We start from the raw sequence: 18,403 nt of genomic DNA, 5'->3' as shown, positions 1-18,403 counted from the left end.
ACACCGAACTGACCACGACCTAGCTCAGGACCGAACTCGTATGAACCACGTACGTTCTCCATAGGCCGACCTAAGATCCGACCATTCTGCTGAGTAGATGTGTTTGAACGAGATCCGCCGGTTCCAGAGCCTGAAGATCCGCCGGTTCCAGAGGATCCACGTCGTTCTCCGGCAGGTTTGACATGGTGGACTACGTTTCCGGATGTAGACGAAGGGGAGGACGGTGGCTGACCGGAGGATTTGGACTTGCTGTGTCTGTGTCCCATTTTTTTTTTGAAAAGCCTTTCTCTCTCTCTCTCAGTCAATAAGTCAATCGAGAGAGAAAGAACAAATCTCCGAGTCTTATGGCTTTTTCTTATTTATGTCTTGAGATCGAACACGGAGATGCTGACCACGTGGCGTATTTTTATTGGTGTTTAGTTGGATCAATTTTAACCGCGTGTAATTACGAAATAATAATATTTGCCTTATTGGATGATAATTTAATGAATTAAGGAAATCTTCTGTAAAAAGATGTTTCCACTTTCCCCAAATCACACGGCTAATTCAATGTTAATGTATTTGCAATTTGGGATTCAAAAAGGAAAATTTATTAAGCATCCAGTAAAATTTACAAATAAATGTAATATTCTAATTACGTATGTCAACCCTTTGAATGAGTCACATACAGAGAAGCCTTGAGCTTATCTGTTCCTTGAGAGCTTTACGATCCTGAAGCAAAGACCACCTCCTCTGTCTCACTTACAGTATCTTAAAACTCTACTTCATTTCTTCATATATAGGTTCCTCATACTACAGCTTCATCCTTATTTGTTGAGATAGAGAGTCTCTATTGAAAACTTCTTCCAAGTACAACTCCACTAAATATGATAGCACCAAACCACTTGTTCGACACAAATCTGTACAAACATCAAAACCCAGAGAGTATTAGTTTCCAAGGAAAATCACACATGTTGGATTGAGAAAGAGTAAACAAATCAAAACCCGAATTTTCATACTTTCTACTGCAGTCAGGACCAGATGATAAGTCAGCTGTCCCTATTTGCCATCCTAGCTGTCCTGATGCAGCAGCCAGTGATGCGTAATATTGCCACCCTTCATCATTAGAGCGAGATAACAACAACAAAAAAGTTAAAAGACGGTAAATGGAATTAGGAATGACTAAAGAATCCTACTAAAGTTTATTCAGTACCGAGATCTGCACTGAGTCCAGAGAGTGCAAGACACCCCATGGATGCTGTGCCAAATCCAGTTAACCAAAGCTTTGTATTATCACCAAATCTAAGAGCTGTTGACTTAACACCAACTTTTACATCATCTTCTTTGTCCTGGGGACACAATAGATTCTTACACATTAACTTCTACAAATATCTAAAAATTACTTGCATTAAAACTGAACTTAAGTTGATTTTTTGGATTCGTAACTTGTGGCATATACTGATATACTATCTAAAGGAGACTGAAATCAACCTATTTCATTTTTCAATGGGCTACAAGGTAACTTTCATATCTCACTTCTGTTACAAATTGGAAGACTTTTATGGAACTAACTCTTCACTTAAACTATAGATATCAGATGGAAAAGTGCAGTGTAGTTTTCTTCTTTAAGATTGCCATTAGATAAAAGTCGTACATCAAAATGGATGCATTTGCATGAGACACAAAAGAAAATGTGAAAAAAGAAATCTGCAGTAGTGAAGCTAGAAAAGAAAGCTAAGGAAGCAATATGGGCACATTAAGATTAACTACTTTGCTACTGCTCGTAATCAAATAGATTTCGAAGCTAAAAGTAAAGTTAATATACCTGATGTGCGTAAATAGTATCATAAACAAGGGTCCAGCAGACTCCGGAGAGATAGAGAGGGAGCACAATAGCTGGCTCTATGTTTCCTTTAACTGCAGTCCATCCTAACAATGCTCCCCAGTTTATGGTCAACCCTAAAAAGGCTTGAGGCTGCAATTACAAAAAAAAAAGAATCGATCAAAGGGGACCAAGAAAAAATATACTGTCTAACTTTGAGAAGCCAAGATGGTTTTAAATTACCCAAAATGTAAACCTCTTCATAAGTGGGTAGGAGAAAACAAGTAACAAAGATGAAGCCCCTAAAACACGGCTGCAGAATATACATACTGAAATGAGCTCAAATAGGATCACAAAGATAAAAGGAAGGCATGACAATATGTCTTCAGAAGTTGGGTCAACTACATTATGTAAAAATTTCCAAAAAAACCTGTAGTTGTTAAGTTGGAGAAGAATCCCTAAGCCTAAAAGCAACTGAAGCCCAAGAAACTGAATCCCTTGAAATGGTGTCAAAAGACCACTGGCGATAGGTCTTAATCTTGTACGATCAACCTGGATAGAAAAAGAAACTTGTAAGACAACATTATCTAAAATAAAACAATCAAATAAAATCTTGAGCCTTAAAATATTCTTTAGCTTACTCACAAGCAACCCATCTTTGTTTATGGAAGGATGAATCCAATTACATGAATGTTGTGTAGCTACCCTAACTACTAAACACATATTTCAATCAAAAAACATATTCCACCTTCACCACATCTAATATCTGAAGTTCTTCACCTTTTGAACGAAGTCACCAATACATGCAGGTAATCAGAAATGTGACTGAAAATGTTGACGTAAATTTATCCAACATACATCAGAAACACTTTCTCACCATGGTTACAGATACCATAGTTACACAAAACATGTTTTCTAAACAGACATACAAAGTGCTATATAAATTTGACATCACTTGTCTTTATCACCATACCATAAGAGAGCTTAAAAACAAACTGACCTTTGTATCTATGTCCTGATCAAGCAGATCATTTATAGTACAGCCTGCACCTCTAAGAAGTAGTGCTCCGCAACCGAACAAAGCCATATATTTAAAACTTGGAAGGCTTCCAGGATCAGCAGCCAACGCAATCGACCTATACAATAATGATGGCGATTCAGAACTTCTATCTATTTACTTATCTCCGGAACCAGATCCATGACGAAAAATGCAAATATGATTATATTATTAAAAGACTACCATCAATCAGATTACTGACTAAATAAACCAGTGGAATTTACAGTACTATAACATTTATAAAATCCAAGAAAACTCAGGTTTATAGCATTATACAACCCTGATTTCTGCCAATCCTTAACCACAAAGCCACTCTCCCATGCTATCAAAGATTTCAGCTCAAGATCATCCACTACCTAATTGCCTATGAGCTGTTGAGAAGATAAACTTACCACATACAGGGCCAAGCAAGCAACCAAGTACCAATAGGTTTATCCAATCGAGCAAGCTTAGCATAACCTCTAACTTCTTCTGGTAAATACAAATCTATCCAAGAAGCTTTTTTAACACCATCACTCTTCTCCTCATCATCTTTCTTAGGCTTTCCCTCCATAATCGAAGAAGACGACGAAGATATCCCACCAACTAATCTATAATTCCAGCCAACACCACCAAGAAACTTATCCTGATGCAACTCCTTCCCTTTACTCCATACTTGGTAGTTATAATTACATAAAGGATAACACTTTGTGAAAGGATTTGAGTAATGGGTAGTCACAGGATTAGACAAGGATTTATGCTGTGATTGCAAAACAGCAAAGGAAGAAGATGGAGTTGCCGAGACGGAGGATCTCAATAACCGTCGAGAAACACGGAATAGCCCAAAAAACGCCATCTTTGATAGAAATTGTTGCCTGCAAGTAACAAAGACTTGAGATTTCAAACGTAACTGAACTCTTATGAACTTAAAGCTAACTTCTCAAGCGAATCTGATAAAATTTTGCCCAGAAAAAAAAAAACTATCTAAATTTTAATTGCCTCAAGAATCGAAAACGTCCATGGCGTTTCTAATTATTCCCCACATGTGAATCAAGTTAAAATCGAATTCCTTAAACAATCAAAGCTCGGATCTCGGAAAGAGAAGAACAAGAAAACAAACAAAAAACAAAAGGGATCAACGACTGACCAGTGAGCAACGACGACGATGACTCCGGCAAGAAAGAGCACGTCGTTTCGGAGTGAGACTTCTCCAGTAACGCGAATGGATCATTAATGGTCCCACTGATACAAATGGGCCTATAAAAGAAACTTGGAGCTAATGAAGAAAAATATACGCTCTCTTTAGTGTACAAATTAATTGGCCATATAATTCGAATTTGGTAAGAAGCAAGCAACCATCAATCTCGAATTCTGGATTGCATTAGTTTGCTAATTTTTACTTTTGGAACTGAGTATTTTGAAAATTTTGAATATTTTTTTAAAACATTTAAATAGATTTTTGAATAATTTCAACTAAATAAATAAAGTAAGTATTTAACGGAGAATTCGAATAACATGTCTAAATTTTTTACCCAATCTTGATTAATAAATATTGTCTAATGAGTAATCATTTAAAAAATAAAATGGAACGATATATAGAACAAGATGGAATAGGTCGGTACGGATGAGACGGGAGGGAATGTATTTTCCGTTCTAAAATAGATATGTCGAGATTATATACGCACAATAATCTAAACTAAAACCAAACTGAAATCTGATATTTGAATTTAATACCAATATTTTCTTTTTTGAATAAAATGTAAAATTTATTCGAAAAAACTGGGTTACATCAAATGCATCATAATGTTGATAGTGTTTTAGGCTTAAACTATAGCTTTAAACCATACAAAAGAAAATTTGGTGTAGTTTCGGTTATCCCCTCAACGGGTGGCTAACCATCGCTCCATGCAGCCAGTGTGTTTTCATGTGGAAGGAAGTGAAAGCAGCCTATTTCGGACCTGTCTGTCAAGGCGTTTGATGAGCAGAGTGGGTTGTACCGGAGTCTCCCCATGTCGGCGATTGTTTCGTTCTTTCCACAGAGAGTGGAGCGAAGCCTGAAAAACATAACGTAATAGAAACAGAGTATGAGTTCCCAACGAAGTATCCACGAGGAGAGACATGTTGGTTTCCCAATCTGTAGAGAAGTGTTGGACAAGTAGCTTAGAAGTAAGGCTTGTCCATACGTCTGTCGAGTACGAGCATGTGAAGAATAGATGATTGCGGGATTCTTGTGGTGCACGGCACAAAGAACAAGAAGTATCAACCCGGGCGTTCCAGTGTAGCATGCGATCCCCTGTGGTCAGGCGATTTAGTGTGGCAACCCATACCATAAAAGAATATTTTGGCTTGGCCTGAGAGAACCATACACCGACAGTCCACGGCTTTATTTGGCCATTTGTCCGGGTATGCTCCCAGGTTTCGTTGGTGCGAAACTTCGCCTTGAAAATATCTCATTTGCCTTTCCACAAGACTACATCCTCTACTTCAACTCGTCCTCTGTTTCGAATGGTCGCTAGAGCTGCTTCCATTTGATTCAGGTAGTCAACGCGGTGATTTCGCGGTCGATGAGTTAGTGCTTCCGCAACAATAAAATGGAGAGGAATGCCCATATCAATGCTTCCCCTCTGTCCTGCAATAGTAATCAAGCATCCCATCGGTGACCAATTATCATACCAGAAGGATGTACTTTCACCATTTTTAACCTCATACCGAACAAAATCAACCGCTATGTTGCGATATTTGAGCAATTTGCGCCACATCCAGGAACCTGTGGTGGTGTTAGCTTTGATTGACCAGAAAGAACCCTTCTGTAGTAGATAAGTCCTAAGTCATGTCACCTAGAGGGAGCTTAAAGATAAAATTCGCGAAATGAGTTTGAGGCAACTCACCTTATTCGCTTCTTTCAACGATCTCAACCCCAATCCACCCTCTTCTTTCGGCATACAGACATCCTGCCATGAGACTTTTGCTTTTTTGGTGTTGAGAGTGGGTCTAGACCACAAGAAAGCGGAACACAAGCTATCTATCTCCTTGATGCACGCCGTTGGTAACCGAAAAGCCGACATCCAAAAATTGGTGAGGCTATGAATGACTGAGCTGATGATTTGGAGACGACCCGCAAAAGATAAATGCCGACCTGTCCAACGACTGAACTTATCACGGATTCGTTCAATAAGTGGAGTATAGTCAGAGGTTGTTATACGCTTGGTAAGAAGGGGTAGACCAAGGTAACGGACAAGTAATGTTCCAGAGGCAAGGGGGAAAGAGCTAAGAATCGTGTCCTGATCAGCAGCTGCAACCCCAGCCATGTAAAGAGTAGATTTCTTCAAACTGATATTAAGTCCTGAGCTCTCGGCAAACACATTGAAAACTTGGAGAATGCCCTCAATTGACGTTTTTGTACCTTTTGTTAAAACCAATAAATCATCAGCAAAACACAAGTGTGTGAGTCTAACGTTCTTGCAGCAAGGATGATAGCCTATTTGCCTCTCCTGAGCCGCTTTATCCAACATTGCAGATAGCACTTGCATGCATATAACAAAGAGATAAGGCGATAAAGAACATCCTTGTCTAAGGCCTCTTGCACTTTGGAAAAGTCCCGACAACTCTCCATTAACTTGACTAGAGAAAAAAGCGGTTGTGATACAAAGTTCAATCCACCTGATGAACTGTAGAGGGAACTGCAGAGTGCGAAATATGCTAAACAGAAATAACCATTAAACAGAGTCGAAAGCCTTTGAGATATCAATCTTGACAGCACTTCTCGGAGAGACCGTTTTTAGTGGTAATCTGCAACTATCTCAGAGGCCAAAAGGACATTTTCCATCAGGAGGCGATCCTTGACAAATGCAGACTGGTTGGGAGAGATGAAATCTGGGAGCAAACGTTTAAGCCTATTGGCAAGAATCTTAGAGATCACCTTGTATGTCACATTGCAACAGGATATAGGCCGATAGTCCTTCATTTCTTTAACTTTTTTTTTTCTTTGGGATTAATGCTAGAATGGTAGTGTTAACACCCTTTGGTATGAATCCAAACTGAAAAAAGGACTGAATTGAGGTGACAAAGTCTTGTTTAATGATGGACCAGGTCTCTATGAGGAACTCCATTGTATACCCGTCTAGCCCCGGCCTTTTATCCTTTGGCATGGAGAATAAAACGTCTTTAATCTCTGCCTCAATAACCTCTTTCACCAACACAGTTTGATTCAAGTCAGAGCAGTGATATTGTAACAATGCAGACAACTCAGTGTCGTCAATCGGTTTATAGTTAAACATCTTGTGGCCATGAAATTCACGAAAAAATCTCTCAACTTCGATCTTAATTGTCTCTTGCGTGTTTGCAACGAAACCTCCAGGACAATGAATCTCTTTGATCGCATTTCTTATCTCCCGAGCCTTTACTGCACGATAAAATATTTTATTATTACCATCACCTATCTTTAGCCAGTGCAGTTTAGACTTCTGCTTCAAATAATTTTCCATCTATTGCAAAACAAATACTTAATTTATGTACTTAAAATGATAATTCTACCTTAGAATTGAAATTTTATATATAAAATATATTGTCCGTGCTATTACTACCTAATCTATAAATTAAATAATCGGTATGGTCCAGTCCGGACGATTGGTGTACTGGTCTGAAGGTGCATGCATGGTTGCCGACAAGGCCGGCTCAATAAATCGAAGGACCATGTGAGCTGAAAAAAGTGGACCCTTATATATTTTCATAAAAAAAAAGAAGAGAGAATTGCCATAAAATTTATAGATGTTGCCATAAAAAAAAAAGAGAATTGCCATAAAAAAGAGAATTACCTGCCAACTATAACTATTCACTATTATAGATGTTGATCGTCGTTAATCGTTATATATGTTATCTCCTCTTTCCTCGAAATGTTCAAATTAAGATTTTAGAAATAAATAACAAAGAAATAAAAAAAATTAAAATGATACGTAAACGTCTCTATTGGATTTTTAATCTTTTTTTGTCAAGCCTTGGATTTTTAATCTTGATGTGGAAAGTATACAGAAATAAATCACAGGAACATCATTGCCATAAATTTTTGTTTTTACATATTGCAGAAAAAAGACTTGAGTACTTGATAATTTTTTCTTTCTCAGTTGTGGGAAAAAAAACTTTTTCATACCTTGTTCAATTTATACATCAAGTATTATATATACCGTATTAATTCATACATCAACTATTATTTCAAATTATTTTTCATATTAGAAATTTGTGTGAAATCAAACATAAGTTGTCATAGTGGCAAGAAATTATAAAATTTTGATGACGTATATAATACATGTGACATGACGTGGATGCACCGTAACAATACTGATAAAATTTTTTTTTTTTCTTTTCTCTCAATTTTATTTCATTAGTTAAGTTTTACATTAAAATTACACTTTCATATATATTAATATCCCTCTTCAATAAAATTTTCAAACTTTTTGTACTCTCTATACGCCTCTTTTTCTACCGAAGCAACATATCAAAGCAACATATCAAAGCAACGTATCAAAGCATCTATACAAAGCATATATAACAACATATCAAAACATATAGATAACATACTTTTCCTTATTGATAATCATTTTATATCGAAGCCGATATATGATAAGCATATAACAACATATCAAAGCATCTTCCAATACCAAACAATTACATAGAACTTGGAACTCCATAAGAGCCCATTATTTATTATATTGAAATACTTTTGAAGTAATACATCGAGATACTGATGATGGACTGGTGATGATGGTAGTGATCATGGCCGGTGATGATAATGGTTAAGCTTTGGTGACGTGGCCCTCAATGTCAACGACCATGTTCTTGACGAACTTCATGAGACCGCTTGGTTCTGGAAAGTCATCGTTGCGCTTCTCCCATATCATTGTGATTTTGCAGACGCAGCTATCCTCAGATTTTGGAATAAATTGGTAGACGACGTCAAACACTTTGAGATCCTCCATCGGGTGACCCTCCAGTCCTCTTTTCGTCAACGTTTTGTTCGCATCATCTATTTCTCTCCTCTCTTTGAACGTCACCGGCTTTCCATCTTACAAAAAGAAAACTTGTGTTTATTAGTTACAGTTTCCAACATCCGAGTAGCTAGCTAGTCATACCATCAGGTTAAATATGTGACTATGATCACATAGATAGTGAATCACACTCTACAGAGAGCTGAACTCACAACAATATGGTGACTTATGAACTCAGATTTTTGCATTTACATTTTTCAAAGCTCTAAAATGAAAAGTACTCCACTTTGTTAAAATTAAGTATGACAATCGTTTCCATATGTAAACAGAAATGCAAAATATGATATATTAAATAGTCGAAACCATAGTTTCTCATACATACGCCATAATTATGTTGTGTGTGTGTATATATAAAGTGTTATATACTGTATATGGAGAGAAAGTATAAGTAAATGTATACCATATGTGTAGTTCCAACTCCTGATAGACCCGTGAGAGTCATGTTCGCCTTCGTGAACAATGACATGTTGGATGTGCTGGCCGATGACGTCAGGGAAAAGATGGTTCTCGCTCTTCCAGCTCTTGTAATGTTGGTCCGCCGATCCTTTCAAAGGAACCTCAGTTACGTATGTTCCCGACGTCGCCATTTCTTTCTCTCTCTCTCGTTTTAAACCTTCCACTTGTTTTTGTCTTTCTATAGTGATGAGATAACACTTGTTGTCGCCTAGGTTTATATAGTGAACGTGACGGTTAAAAACATGCATGGTTTCTACCTTTTCTTTTTTGTCATAATTTGATAGTGCATGCTAAAATCTTCACCTATTTTATTTAACGCTACACTAAATATTTAATGAGCAGAGAGATGGGTAATAGATGTTGTTAGGCTAATCTTCGACCACGTACGTTACTAAGGTGGGTAGTTGGCGCAGCGTCACGGCGACATAATTTACGCCCATACACATTAATGATATCGCCGTTAATATATGTATAATATGATAATCTAAACGAATACATGAAAGCGAAGTGTTTAAAAACTCTTAAACGATCGTCTTTGCTTTTTTCGGCGAATACATACACTTGCTTGGTTCTCTTTTATAACTTATAAGGTACGTTGAAGTCACGACGTTATGCATAGTGAATAAAAAACCCTAGACTAGAGAGAGATAAATTCACAATACTATACTTTTAGAAAATTTGAACGCAAGATATGAAATTTTAAATATTCATGTCGTGGCCATATAGAAATATACTGAGGTGTATTCTCGAGTTACCTCTGCCAGATTGTTAGAGGTGAATTATTGTAAGTAAACACCTCAACCGAACGAATCTCAGAGAAAATATAATTCCCCAAACAATCAAAGCTCAGATGAGGAAAAAGAAAAAGATCGACAAAACCGACCAGTGAGCAACGACGAGCACGTCGTCTCGGAGCGAGACGTCTTCAGCAACGCGGATGGATCATTAAAGACCATCTTTAATGGAGAAATGCTGAAACGTTTTTCAAAAAAATAAAAATATATTTTTTTAATATACATTTCTTTTTTTAATATGTGTACTATTTGATAAATAATACATGTCTAATTTACTTTTAGAAACATTTCTCAAATTTCTTTCAACCATCCTCTTTCTTTTCTATTCTATCTCTTCTTTTTCTTTTTTAATAAAAATATGACATGAGCAACCGTGATGGGGCTGCCTATACATCATTCCACTTGGTCTGATATAAATGAGTCAACGAAAAAAACATGTATGCTTTTAATGTCCACATCGAGTGGCCCATTTAACTCGAAAAAACATGTATGCTTTTAGTGTCCACATTAATAACCCTAGCTAAACTAATTCTTGAATACAGTATTATTCGAAAGTTTATAACTCGAAACTTTCAGACTTTCAGGTCTAAACTCGTAGAGTCAGGACTCAGGACCATAATAATTTTATGGGTCGTTAATCTCCATAATACTCTCTGTAAGATTATACACTCATGACTCAACTGGTTATTAATAATATATAGTTGAACGAAACACTCTTTTGTCATTCTTTTTAGGATCCCAAATTTGATAGGATCTGAGGGTGAGACACATATAGTTAGTAGCCTTTATCGGATTGGTGGGGTAAGGTTGTTTGGATTCGGTAAGAAAGCAACAATCAATCCCGAATTTTTTTAAATGTTTTTTTGGTTAATTATTAATTCATTATCAATCCCGAATTTTTGATTACATATATTAATAGTTTGCTAATCTATATATTAGTAAAGCATCTGCATGGTCCAGATCTTTCTGATGGTGCATGGTATCAGTTAACGCTGCCTACGATTACTATTTATAACATAAATATATTTAGCGTTGATAGATGTCTATCGTCTCTATGGTTCTTCTCCTTCAAAGATCTTTTACAAAAGAGAAAATATAAAACAAAAAAACGATTTTGAATTCGTTATACTTTTTCTGCAATTTGTAAAAACAAAATTCTATAGCAATGATGTTTCTGCGGTTTATTTCTGTAGAATTCCTTATTTGCGCGTGTGACCGTAAATATACGTACTGTTATTAAACTACATATACTAGCTACTAGCTAGTACCTCGAAATGCATGTTTACTATATTATATATATATATATATATAGATTACTGAACTTAGTTTTTATTTATTAATAATCATTATAACGAACCCGATACATGATGAGCATAACAACAAATACATGCATCTTCCAGTACCAAACACTTACATATATAGTATTTGAAACCCCACACAACAACCCATTTATTATATTGAAAAACATCTTAAGTAATACATCGAGATACTGATGATGGACTGTGATGATGGTATTGGCATTATTGATGATGATGGTTAAGCTTTGGTGACGTGGCCTTCAATATCAACAACCATGGTCTTGACGAATTTCATGAGGCCGCTTGGTTCGGGAAAGTCATCGTTGCGCTTCTCCCATATCATAGTGATCTTGCAGACGCAGCTATTCGCAGTTTTAGGAATAAATTCGTAAATGACATCAAACACTTTGAGATGCTCCATCGGGTGACCATCCAGTCCTCTTTTCGTCAACGTTTTGTTCGCATCATCTATCTCTCTCCTTTCTTTGAACGTGGCCGGCTTTCCATCTTACAGAAAACATGTGCTTATTAGTTACAATTTTCAACATCGTACCATCAGAATAGATATATGATTATGATCACAAAAAAAAAATCTACGGATTAATTGTTTTGTTTAGACAGTCTCTGTATAGGTTGTCGAAGTCACGGTGTTTGGGCTAGTTAAAGAATGTATTGTTGAGTTTAAGTGTGAATCACTAGCTATGTTTGAATTCTCGAGCAAGTTGTCTACAAATTTGTTCAACTATATGTGTTTGTTATTTGTTTAGGAACTTATAGAAAATTCAGTAATAATCATATTTCATAATTTGGAATAGATCAACCCTAGTTTCATAGATACGCCATAATTGTGTTATTGTGTGTGTGTATATATAAAGTGTGAAATGTACTGTATATAGAGAGAAAGTATAAGTAATGTATACCATATGTGTAGTTCCAACTCCTGATAGACCCGTGAGAGTCATGTTCGCCTTCGTGAACAACGACATGGTGGATGTGTTGGCCGATGGCGTCAGGGAAGAGATGGTTCTCGCTCTTCCAGCTCTTGTAATGTCTGTCCGCCGATCCTTTCAACGGAACCTCCGTTACGTATGTTCCCGACGTCGCCATTTCTTTCCCTCTGTCGTTTAAAAGCTTCCCTTGTTTTTTTTACTTCTATGCTTTCATTTAGTGATCGATGAGATTATACTTGTCGTCGCCTAGATTTATATAGTGAACGTGACAGTTCAAAATTACATAGTTTCTACCGTTTCTTTTTATCATTTGGTAATGCATGCTAAAATATTCTCCTGGTTTTTTAACCCTAGACTATTTAAACACTATATATTTCGACCACGTTATTTAGGTGGGTAGTTGGCACTTGGCACATCATCTTTTAGAAAATAATCATGCAACATGATTCACGCCCCATACACATTAATCATGGGGACAGTCATCGTGTATATATATATATATATATATTTTATATATTTATATATATATATATATATATATATATATATATTTGATAAAATTTAAACGAATACATGAAAGCGAAGTGTTTTAAAATTCTTAAGCGATCGTCTTTACTCGACGAATGCTCGAATCTCGATCTCTCTTTTATTAGGTACGTATTTTTTTTTTAAAAATTGTTTATTTCATATCTTTTTCGTTGTTTGAGTTATTTTTTCACTAAATATCATTTTAATACCATTTTGTAGTATATTTGTTTATTTTTTCGTTGTTTGAGACTTTGAGTTATTTTGTAGTATTAAATAACAAAAGTACAAAATCACAAACAACCAAAAAAAAATATATAATATTGTTGTATTCTTCACTTCACTATCTCAGGTCAGCTCCCTCACTCTTACTGTTTCGCTCCTCTGTTTTAACCTGGAAGCACGGAATCGTCATCCGACCACCGATTCCCGCTTCGGAACCGGAACCGGGTACGGAAGCCACCGAAAACGCGATGGAAGCGCGATTCTCAAAAATTGCATATTGGAAGCGTCGGTGAATTGCTCGATTCGTATTCGGAGCTGTTTTAAAATGGAAACGCAACCTTCTTTTTCTTTTATATTCATCTGCCTTGGTAAGCTTGGGCATAATATCCGAATCCAAAAAACCGATCCGAACCCGACTCTGAAAATTCGATCCGATCTGAACCGAAAATTTAGAAAAATTTGAACGGATTCTAAATTTCAAGATCCGAAAATCCGAATCCGAATCCGATCTAAACCGAAATCTGAATGGATATCCGAACATGCCCAAAATATAATTATATAGTAATAATATCTTAGTAATATTTATACTTGTAATAACTTAGGTGTCTAAAAAATTAAATTTTTGGATATTTTTAATATTTTCATGTATTACAACTATTTTTGAGTATATTTAGGTAAAAAAATACTTGTAATTTTTTGATATTTTTGTTTTTTTCAAGTCGTTTGAATAGATTTAGATACAAAATTTTGAATATTTGAGTACTTTGGATAACCGAATCTGAACCCGAAAATCCGATCCAAATTTGAAATTTGAAAATATCCGAACGGATTTTAGAATTAAAAATCTAAAAAATCCAAACCCAAAAAATCCAATCCGAATATCCGAACTCCCACGACTATGCCTTGGTCTTCTAATGGACGGTTCTAGTCTAGTGGTGTGTGGTTGTGGTTTCATAAGCGAGAGGGAACATATATATGGACCGTCCATGCATACATATGTTACCTCTTTTCAAGTTGGTGAGTGTTTTCAGTTTTTAGATGTGATATTGCTTTTTCCAACTTTCCGGCGATTTCACCGAGAAGACGTATATTCACTATTGTTGGACCTTTAGGTTTTCAATTCTATTTGTGCTTCTAACATATAATATATTTTTACCAGCCCAATTTTGTTTTTACTTTTTCGTAAGCTTTCTGTATTATCTTGTTGAAACACATCCAATATGTTTTGTTTTGTTTGTTTTTAAATTTCTTCTCATTTAAGATATTTATCATCCAATATCTATTTTATCACTATACATTGTCATTTACAATCTATCTTACTCTAGACGTTTTATTAGTTTTTCGTATAAATTTCATTTCAGCCAAATCTTTTAGTTGTTTAAGTGCAAGAAGTTATGTCAAGAAAAAAAAAAAAAAGAAGTTATGTCTCTTGAATATTCATTTTTTTCTCTAAGTGTTCGTACTTTGTTTTTGCTTTTCATTCCTTTTCCAAATGTTCGTACTTTGTTTTTGTTTTTACAAGTCTATCTATGCTCAATGTAATTCTATGGTTCTCAATATATATTTTTGGATGTGAATGTATATATTTGTTAAGCATATGCGCCTAGCTAGATAGATTCTGAGACTAAGAAAATATCATAACACTTGTACTGAGCATGAAAAGCTACATAGAAGTTTCACGCTGATGCATATATCTACTCCCTAGCAGATGCAAAATTAATGATAACGTAAGGGAACATTCAAGTAGACCATCTCATTTGATCTCAGAGTAGGTTATAAAGAGAAAGCTCTAAACAAACATGAGTTAAAGAAATGAACTCATCCTGCTTTATGGAAAAACAGTAATAACCATATGGGACTGACTTTATATACTTTTTCCAGATATTTCAAAAGAGACCAGGAGACAGCCTCATCAAGCAAAAGTTGTCGAACCGTCGTTACTCTCCACAAACCCGGATGGATTCATTAATGGGCCTATACAACCCAAGAAATTTGGAGTCTAATTATATACTAGTACATGTGACGATTCAAATCCTCTTGTCCAAATTAATAAGCGTTAGAAGTGGAATCAGATAAAGGAACCCTGCATTTCTTGGAAAAAAATCTACTATTTTACACTACACGCCAATAACAAAAAGATGTGCAAAAAGAAATATGATTGTTGTGATAATCATTATAGCTAGCTAGTAAGTTCTATTTTAAACTCTGAAGCTCATAAGTCTCTCCATTTTCGAAACCAGCCGTTAAATAAAACTTATATGGGACATTGGCTTAGAAGGATCAAGTTCTAACGTCTTTTTAATAAGCTTACAGGCTCAAGTCAAGTGGAACTAGTTGAAAGAAACACATTTATTTTATTTTTCGGGAGTCCAAATATGTTAGGATCGGCCACGAGGATTGAGGGTGAGACACTTAGCCTTATCGGATTGGTGGGGTCAAGTTATTTGAATTCGGTAAGAAGCGAGCAATAATAATTCTCGATTGCATCAGATCATAGTGGTTGCGATTTTCGTAAACAATTAAAATCAGCTGCATGGGCCAGGGAGCCTGAATACATCAATCATTGAACGCATATGTACGTTACAATTTAATAACGATGTAAAACGGCAAAGTCCGATTTAGGGTGATCTATTTGGTGTGGTGCCACTTATGGTCCTCAACACAAAATGTTACAATCAGGCGCATTATAACAGAAATATTTACTTGATCAAGCGGGTACGTAAGTTGGTGACTAATTGACTATAAAACATTCCTTAAACATATTTTAAACTTGTTAATGAAACTTAAAATAACTTCTCAAACTAAAATGTATCTGATCAAAAATATAAAAGTTTTCAGGTCATAACAACTTACGTACGAAGTAAAAATTTATACATGTTGTCTACTCGTCTTTATGTTTTTTTCCCCCCACATCGTCATGTTACATCTTGGAAATTTAAAAATTTAAGTTTTTTTTTGCAACAAATATAAAAAAACCATATAAAATGCTCTGGTCTCTGGCATGAAAGAATGCACGGGCCTAAGTCCGGAACCACTTAAAAAAAAAAGAAGTTAATTGATGCTTTTCGATATTTATTTTTCTATGAGGGTCCTCTTGTTTTGACGGAAAAAAATCGACCCACAATATTACAGAAATATGGATAAATTATCAAGTCGCAGACCTTAATTTCTAGATTAAGGGTCTTTCCGCAATGCTTTTTTTTTTTTTTTGTAATAAAGATCTTTCGGCAAATTTGTAAAAACAAAATTCTATAGCAATGATATTTCTGAGGTTTGTCTATGTTGATTGGGGATGTATAATATGCATGTGATGAGTGTGTCACGAATAAAATTTGCTGAAATATCTATGCATGTATTGTTTTTTTAGCTATTCATAATTTGCCTAATTCAAAAATACTAGATCGTTAACTAATAGTCTAATACTGGTCACAAGATGTTTAATATCTGTATAAATATGAAAAATTGTGAATTAAATAAACATTGAAACATGTGATAATTTTATTCTTAACAATCATTATATCGAACCCGATATATGATGAGCATAACAACATATTAAAGCATCATACAGAACCAAACGTACACATAGAAATGAAACTCCACAATACCCATTTATTATACTGAAAAAGCACCTTAATTCATAAATCGAGATGATGATGATGATGATGATAATGATGATGGTGGTGGTGGTGGTGGTGACTGTGACTGTGACTTTGGTGGCGATGGTTAAGTATTGATTACGTGGTTATCCATGTCAGCAACCAAGCTCTTGACAAATTTCATGTAGCCGCTTGGTTCTGGAGAGTCATCGTTGCGCTTCTCCCATATTAAAGTGATCTTGCCGACGCAGGTATCGTCAGATTTTTGAATAAATTGGTAGATGACGTCATACACTTTGAGCTGCTCCATCACGTGACCGTCCAGTCCTCTTAACGTTAACGTTTTAGTCTCGTCATCTATCTCTCTTTTCTCCTTGAACATCTCCTCCTTGAACATCTTTACACACACACACATGCATGTACAAGTTCATTAGTTAAAACTTCCCACATCCAACTTAGTCAACCATATATAAGATAAATATGTGACTAATATGACTATGATCACAAAGAATTTTCAGCGGACTTATGTTCCATTTAGATCATCTGCATAGGTTGTTGAAGTCACGTACGACGTCATGCATAGTGAACAAAACCCTAGAGAGAGCTGAATATCGTTTCCAATGTAAACAAAAACCGCAAAATATAATTCTAAATAGTCGAGAGCCGAGACCTTATAATAAATTTAGGTGTATTCTTTAGCGACTTCTCCCAAATTGGCACAAATTGGCACAAATAATTTTATCATCGTAAATAAATAAATATAATTTATTTAGTCAACGCATATTTTGCTGGATAAAACAAGCGTAGATAAAAATTTATCTTATAAAAGGAAAATCTTCCTGATTGGTTCAATGAACCGAGTTCTCGCGACTGACTCAGTCAAGAGACCGAGAATCTTGCGACTGACTCTATCACGAGACCGAGAATCTCGCGACTAACTTCGTCGATGGACCGAAAGTCATGCGACTAGATCTGTTAAGAGACCAAGAGTCTAACGACCGACTTTACTAATGGGCCAAGAGTCCCGTGACCGACCCTATCATAGATAGAATCGGCAAGCCCAAGACAAATATTAAGAGATTAGGGCAAAGGAGTCTCTATATAAGGAGAGCAGCCTCCACGAGAGACAGGGGAGAGCAACAAATCAAGAGACCTAAAACACAAGACATACGACTTAACTCTAGAACGCGGCTAGAGTTTATAGATTGATTCACTGTGCCTTGAATTCTTGTATTTGAGCTCGAGACTTTGATCAATAAAAACAACTATTCAACATCTGTTTTTTGTTTCCGTAGTCTTTAAACAAATCGATTATTTTTGCCCAAACATATACTATGCATGTATTCATTTTTTTAATTTTTCTAATATAACATACATTATTTAACCACCATAATTCATACTTGGCAAATATAGACTACCAAAACCCTAGTTTCACACACTGTGTGTAAAAAAGTGTTAAATAGAGAGAGAAAGTGTATAAGTAAATGTGTACCCCAAGTGTAGTTCCAACTCCTGATAGAGCCGTGGGAGTCATGTTCACCTTCGTGAACGGTGACGTTTTGGATGTGGTGGCCGATGGCGTCAGGGAAGACATGGTTCTCGTTCTTCCACCTCTTGTAGTGTTTCTCAGCCGATCCTTTCAATGGAACCTCCGTTACGTATGTTCCCGAAGTTGCCATTT

The 18,403-nt window shown here is 35.8% G+C and overlaps 5 protein-coding genes across 6 annotated transcripts in view; all 5 read right to left on the bottom strand.

Annotated features, from left to right (window-relative positions):
- The window catches only part of LOC104722647 (calcium-dependent protein kinase 3-like), a gene marked incomplete in the record, with an annotated part of 3,085 nt that extends 2,752 nt beyond the window's left edge, over nt 1–333 (bottom strand). Inside the window, 1 exon segment of the mRNA XM_010440848.1 lies at nt 1–333. Coding sequence (XP_010439150.1) covers nt 1–266 — 266 coding nt within the window.
- Nucleotides 500–4,106, bottom strand: LOC104722646 (4-hydroxybenzoate polyprenyltransferase, mitochondrial-like). Of its 2 annotated transcripts, none has more exons than XM_019233048.1 (9): nt 3,985–4,106; nt 3,251–3,711; nt 2,802–2,937; nt 2,232–2,353; nt 2,045–2,114; nt 1,805–1,954; nt 1,193–1,328; nt 999–1,095; nt 500–899 (listed from the first exon to the last, which is right to left on the bottom strand). In XM_019233048.1, exons 1-9 carry the CDS (start codon nt 4,066–4,068, stop codon nt 830–832), a joined length of 1,326 nt encoding a protein of 441 aa, XP_019088593.1. In that variant the 5' UTR covers nt 4,069–4,106; the 3' UTR covers nt 500–829. The 2 variants fall into 2 exon arrangements, with proteins under 2 accessions (XP_019088593.1, XP_010439149.1); XM_010440847.2 differs by lacking the exon at nt 3,985–4,106 and adding an exon at nt 3,837–3,977 and having other exon boundaries at nt 3,251–3,712.
- LOC104722645 (MLP-like protein 328) lies at nt 8,380–9,527 on the bottom strand. The gene is made up of 2 exons (XM_010440845.2): nt 9,279–9,527; nt 8,380–8,895 (listed from the first exon to the last, which is right to left on the bottom strand). The coding sequence occupies exons 1-2, from the start codon at nt 9,463–9,465 to the stop codon at nt 8,627–8,629; spliced, it is 456 nt and encodes a 151-aa protein (XP_010439147.1). The 5' UTR covers nt 9,466–9,527; the 3' UTR covers nt 8,380–8,626.
- LOC104722643 (MLP-like protein 328) lies at nt 11,503–12,618 on the bottom strand. Its single transcript, XM_010440843.2, has 2 exons — nt 12,347–12,618; nt 11,503–11,933 (listed from the first exon to the last, which is right to left on the bottom strand). Exons 1-2 carry the CDS (start codon nt 12,531–12,533, stop codon nt 11,665–11,667), a joined length of 456 nt encoding a protein of 151 aa, XP_010439145.1. The 5' UTR covers nt 12,534–12,618; the 3' UTR covers nt 11,503–11,664.
- The window catches only part of LOC104727793 (MLP-like protein 328), a 4,208-nt gene continuing 2,419 nt past the window's right edge, over nt 16,615–18,403 (bottom strand). Inside the window, exons 2-4 of the mRNA XM_010446866.2 lie at nt 18,215–18,401; nt 18,123–18,160; nt 16,615–17,119 (exon numbers count right to left, since the gene is read on the bottom strand). Of these exons, the coding sequence (XP_010445168.1) occupies nt 16,850–17,119; nt 18,123–18,160; nt 18,215–18,401 (495 nt within the window). The 3' untranslated portion in view covers nt 16,615–16,849. The remainder of the gene's footprint in view (nt 17,120–18,122; nt 18,161–18,214; nt 18,402–18,403) is intronic.

This window comes from Camelina sativa, chromosome 11 (assembly GCF_000633955.1).
Source record: "Camelina sativa cultivar DH55 chromosome 11, Cs, whole genome shotgun sequence".
Classification (NCBI taxonomy): domain Eukaryota; kingdom Viridiplantae; phylum Streptophyta; class Magnoliopsida; order Brassicales; family Brassicaceae; genus Camelina; species Camelina sativa.
This window is presented reverse-complemented; position numbering and strand designations above follow the sequence as displayed.

Coding starts and splice junctions, on each gene's coding strand:
- LOC104722646 (XM_019233048.1), bottom strand. CDS start 4,068: ATGATCCATTCGCGTTACTGGAGAAGTCTCACTCCGAAACGACGTGCT. Junction 2,354..2,801: donor ATCAGGACATAGATACAAAG/GTCAGTTTGTTT, acceptor TTTTCTATCCAG/GTTGATCGTACAAGATTAAG. Junction 1,096..1,192: donor TGGACTCAGTGCAGATCTCG/GTACTGAATAAA, acceptor CTAATGATGAAG/GGTGGCAATATTACGCATCA.
- LOC104722645 (XM_010440845.2), bottom strand. CDS start 9,465: ATGGCGACGTCGGGAACATACGTAACTGAGGTTCCTTTGAAAGGATCG. Junction 8,896..9,278: donor GAGTTGGAACTACACATATG/GTATACATTTAC, acceptor TCTTTTTGTAAG/ATGGAAAGCCGGTGACGTTC.
- LOC104722643 (XM_010440843.2), bottom strand. CDS start 12,533: ATGGCGACGTCGGGAACATACGTAACGGAGGTTCCGTTGAAAGGATCG. Junction 11,934..12,346: donor GAGTTGGAACTACACATATG/GTATACATTACT, acceptor GTTTTCTGTAAG/ATGGAAAGCCGGCCACGTTC.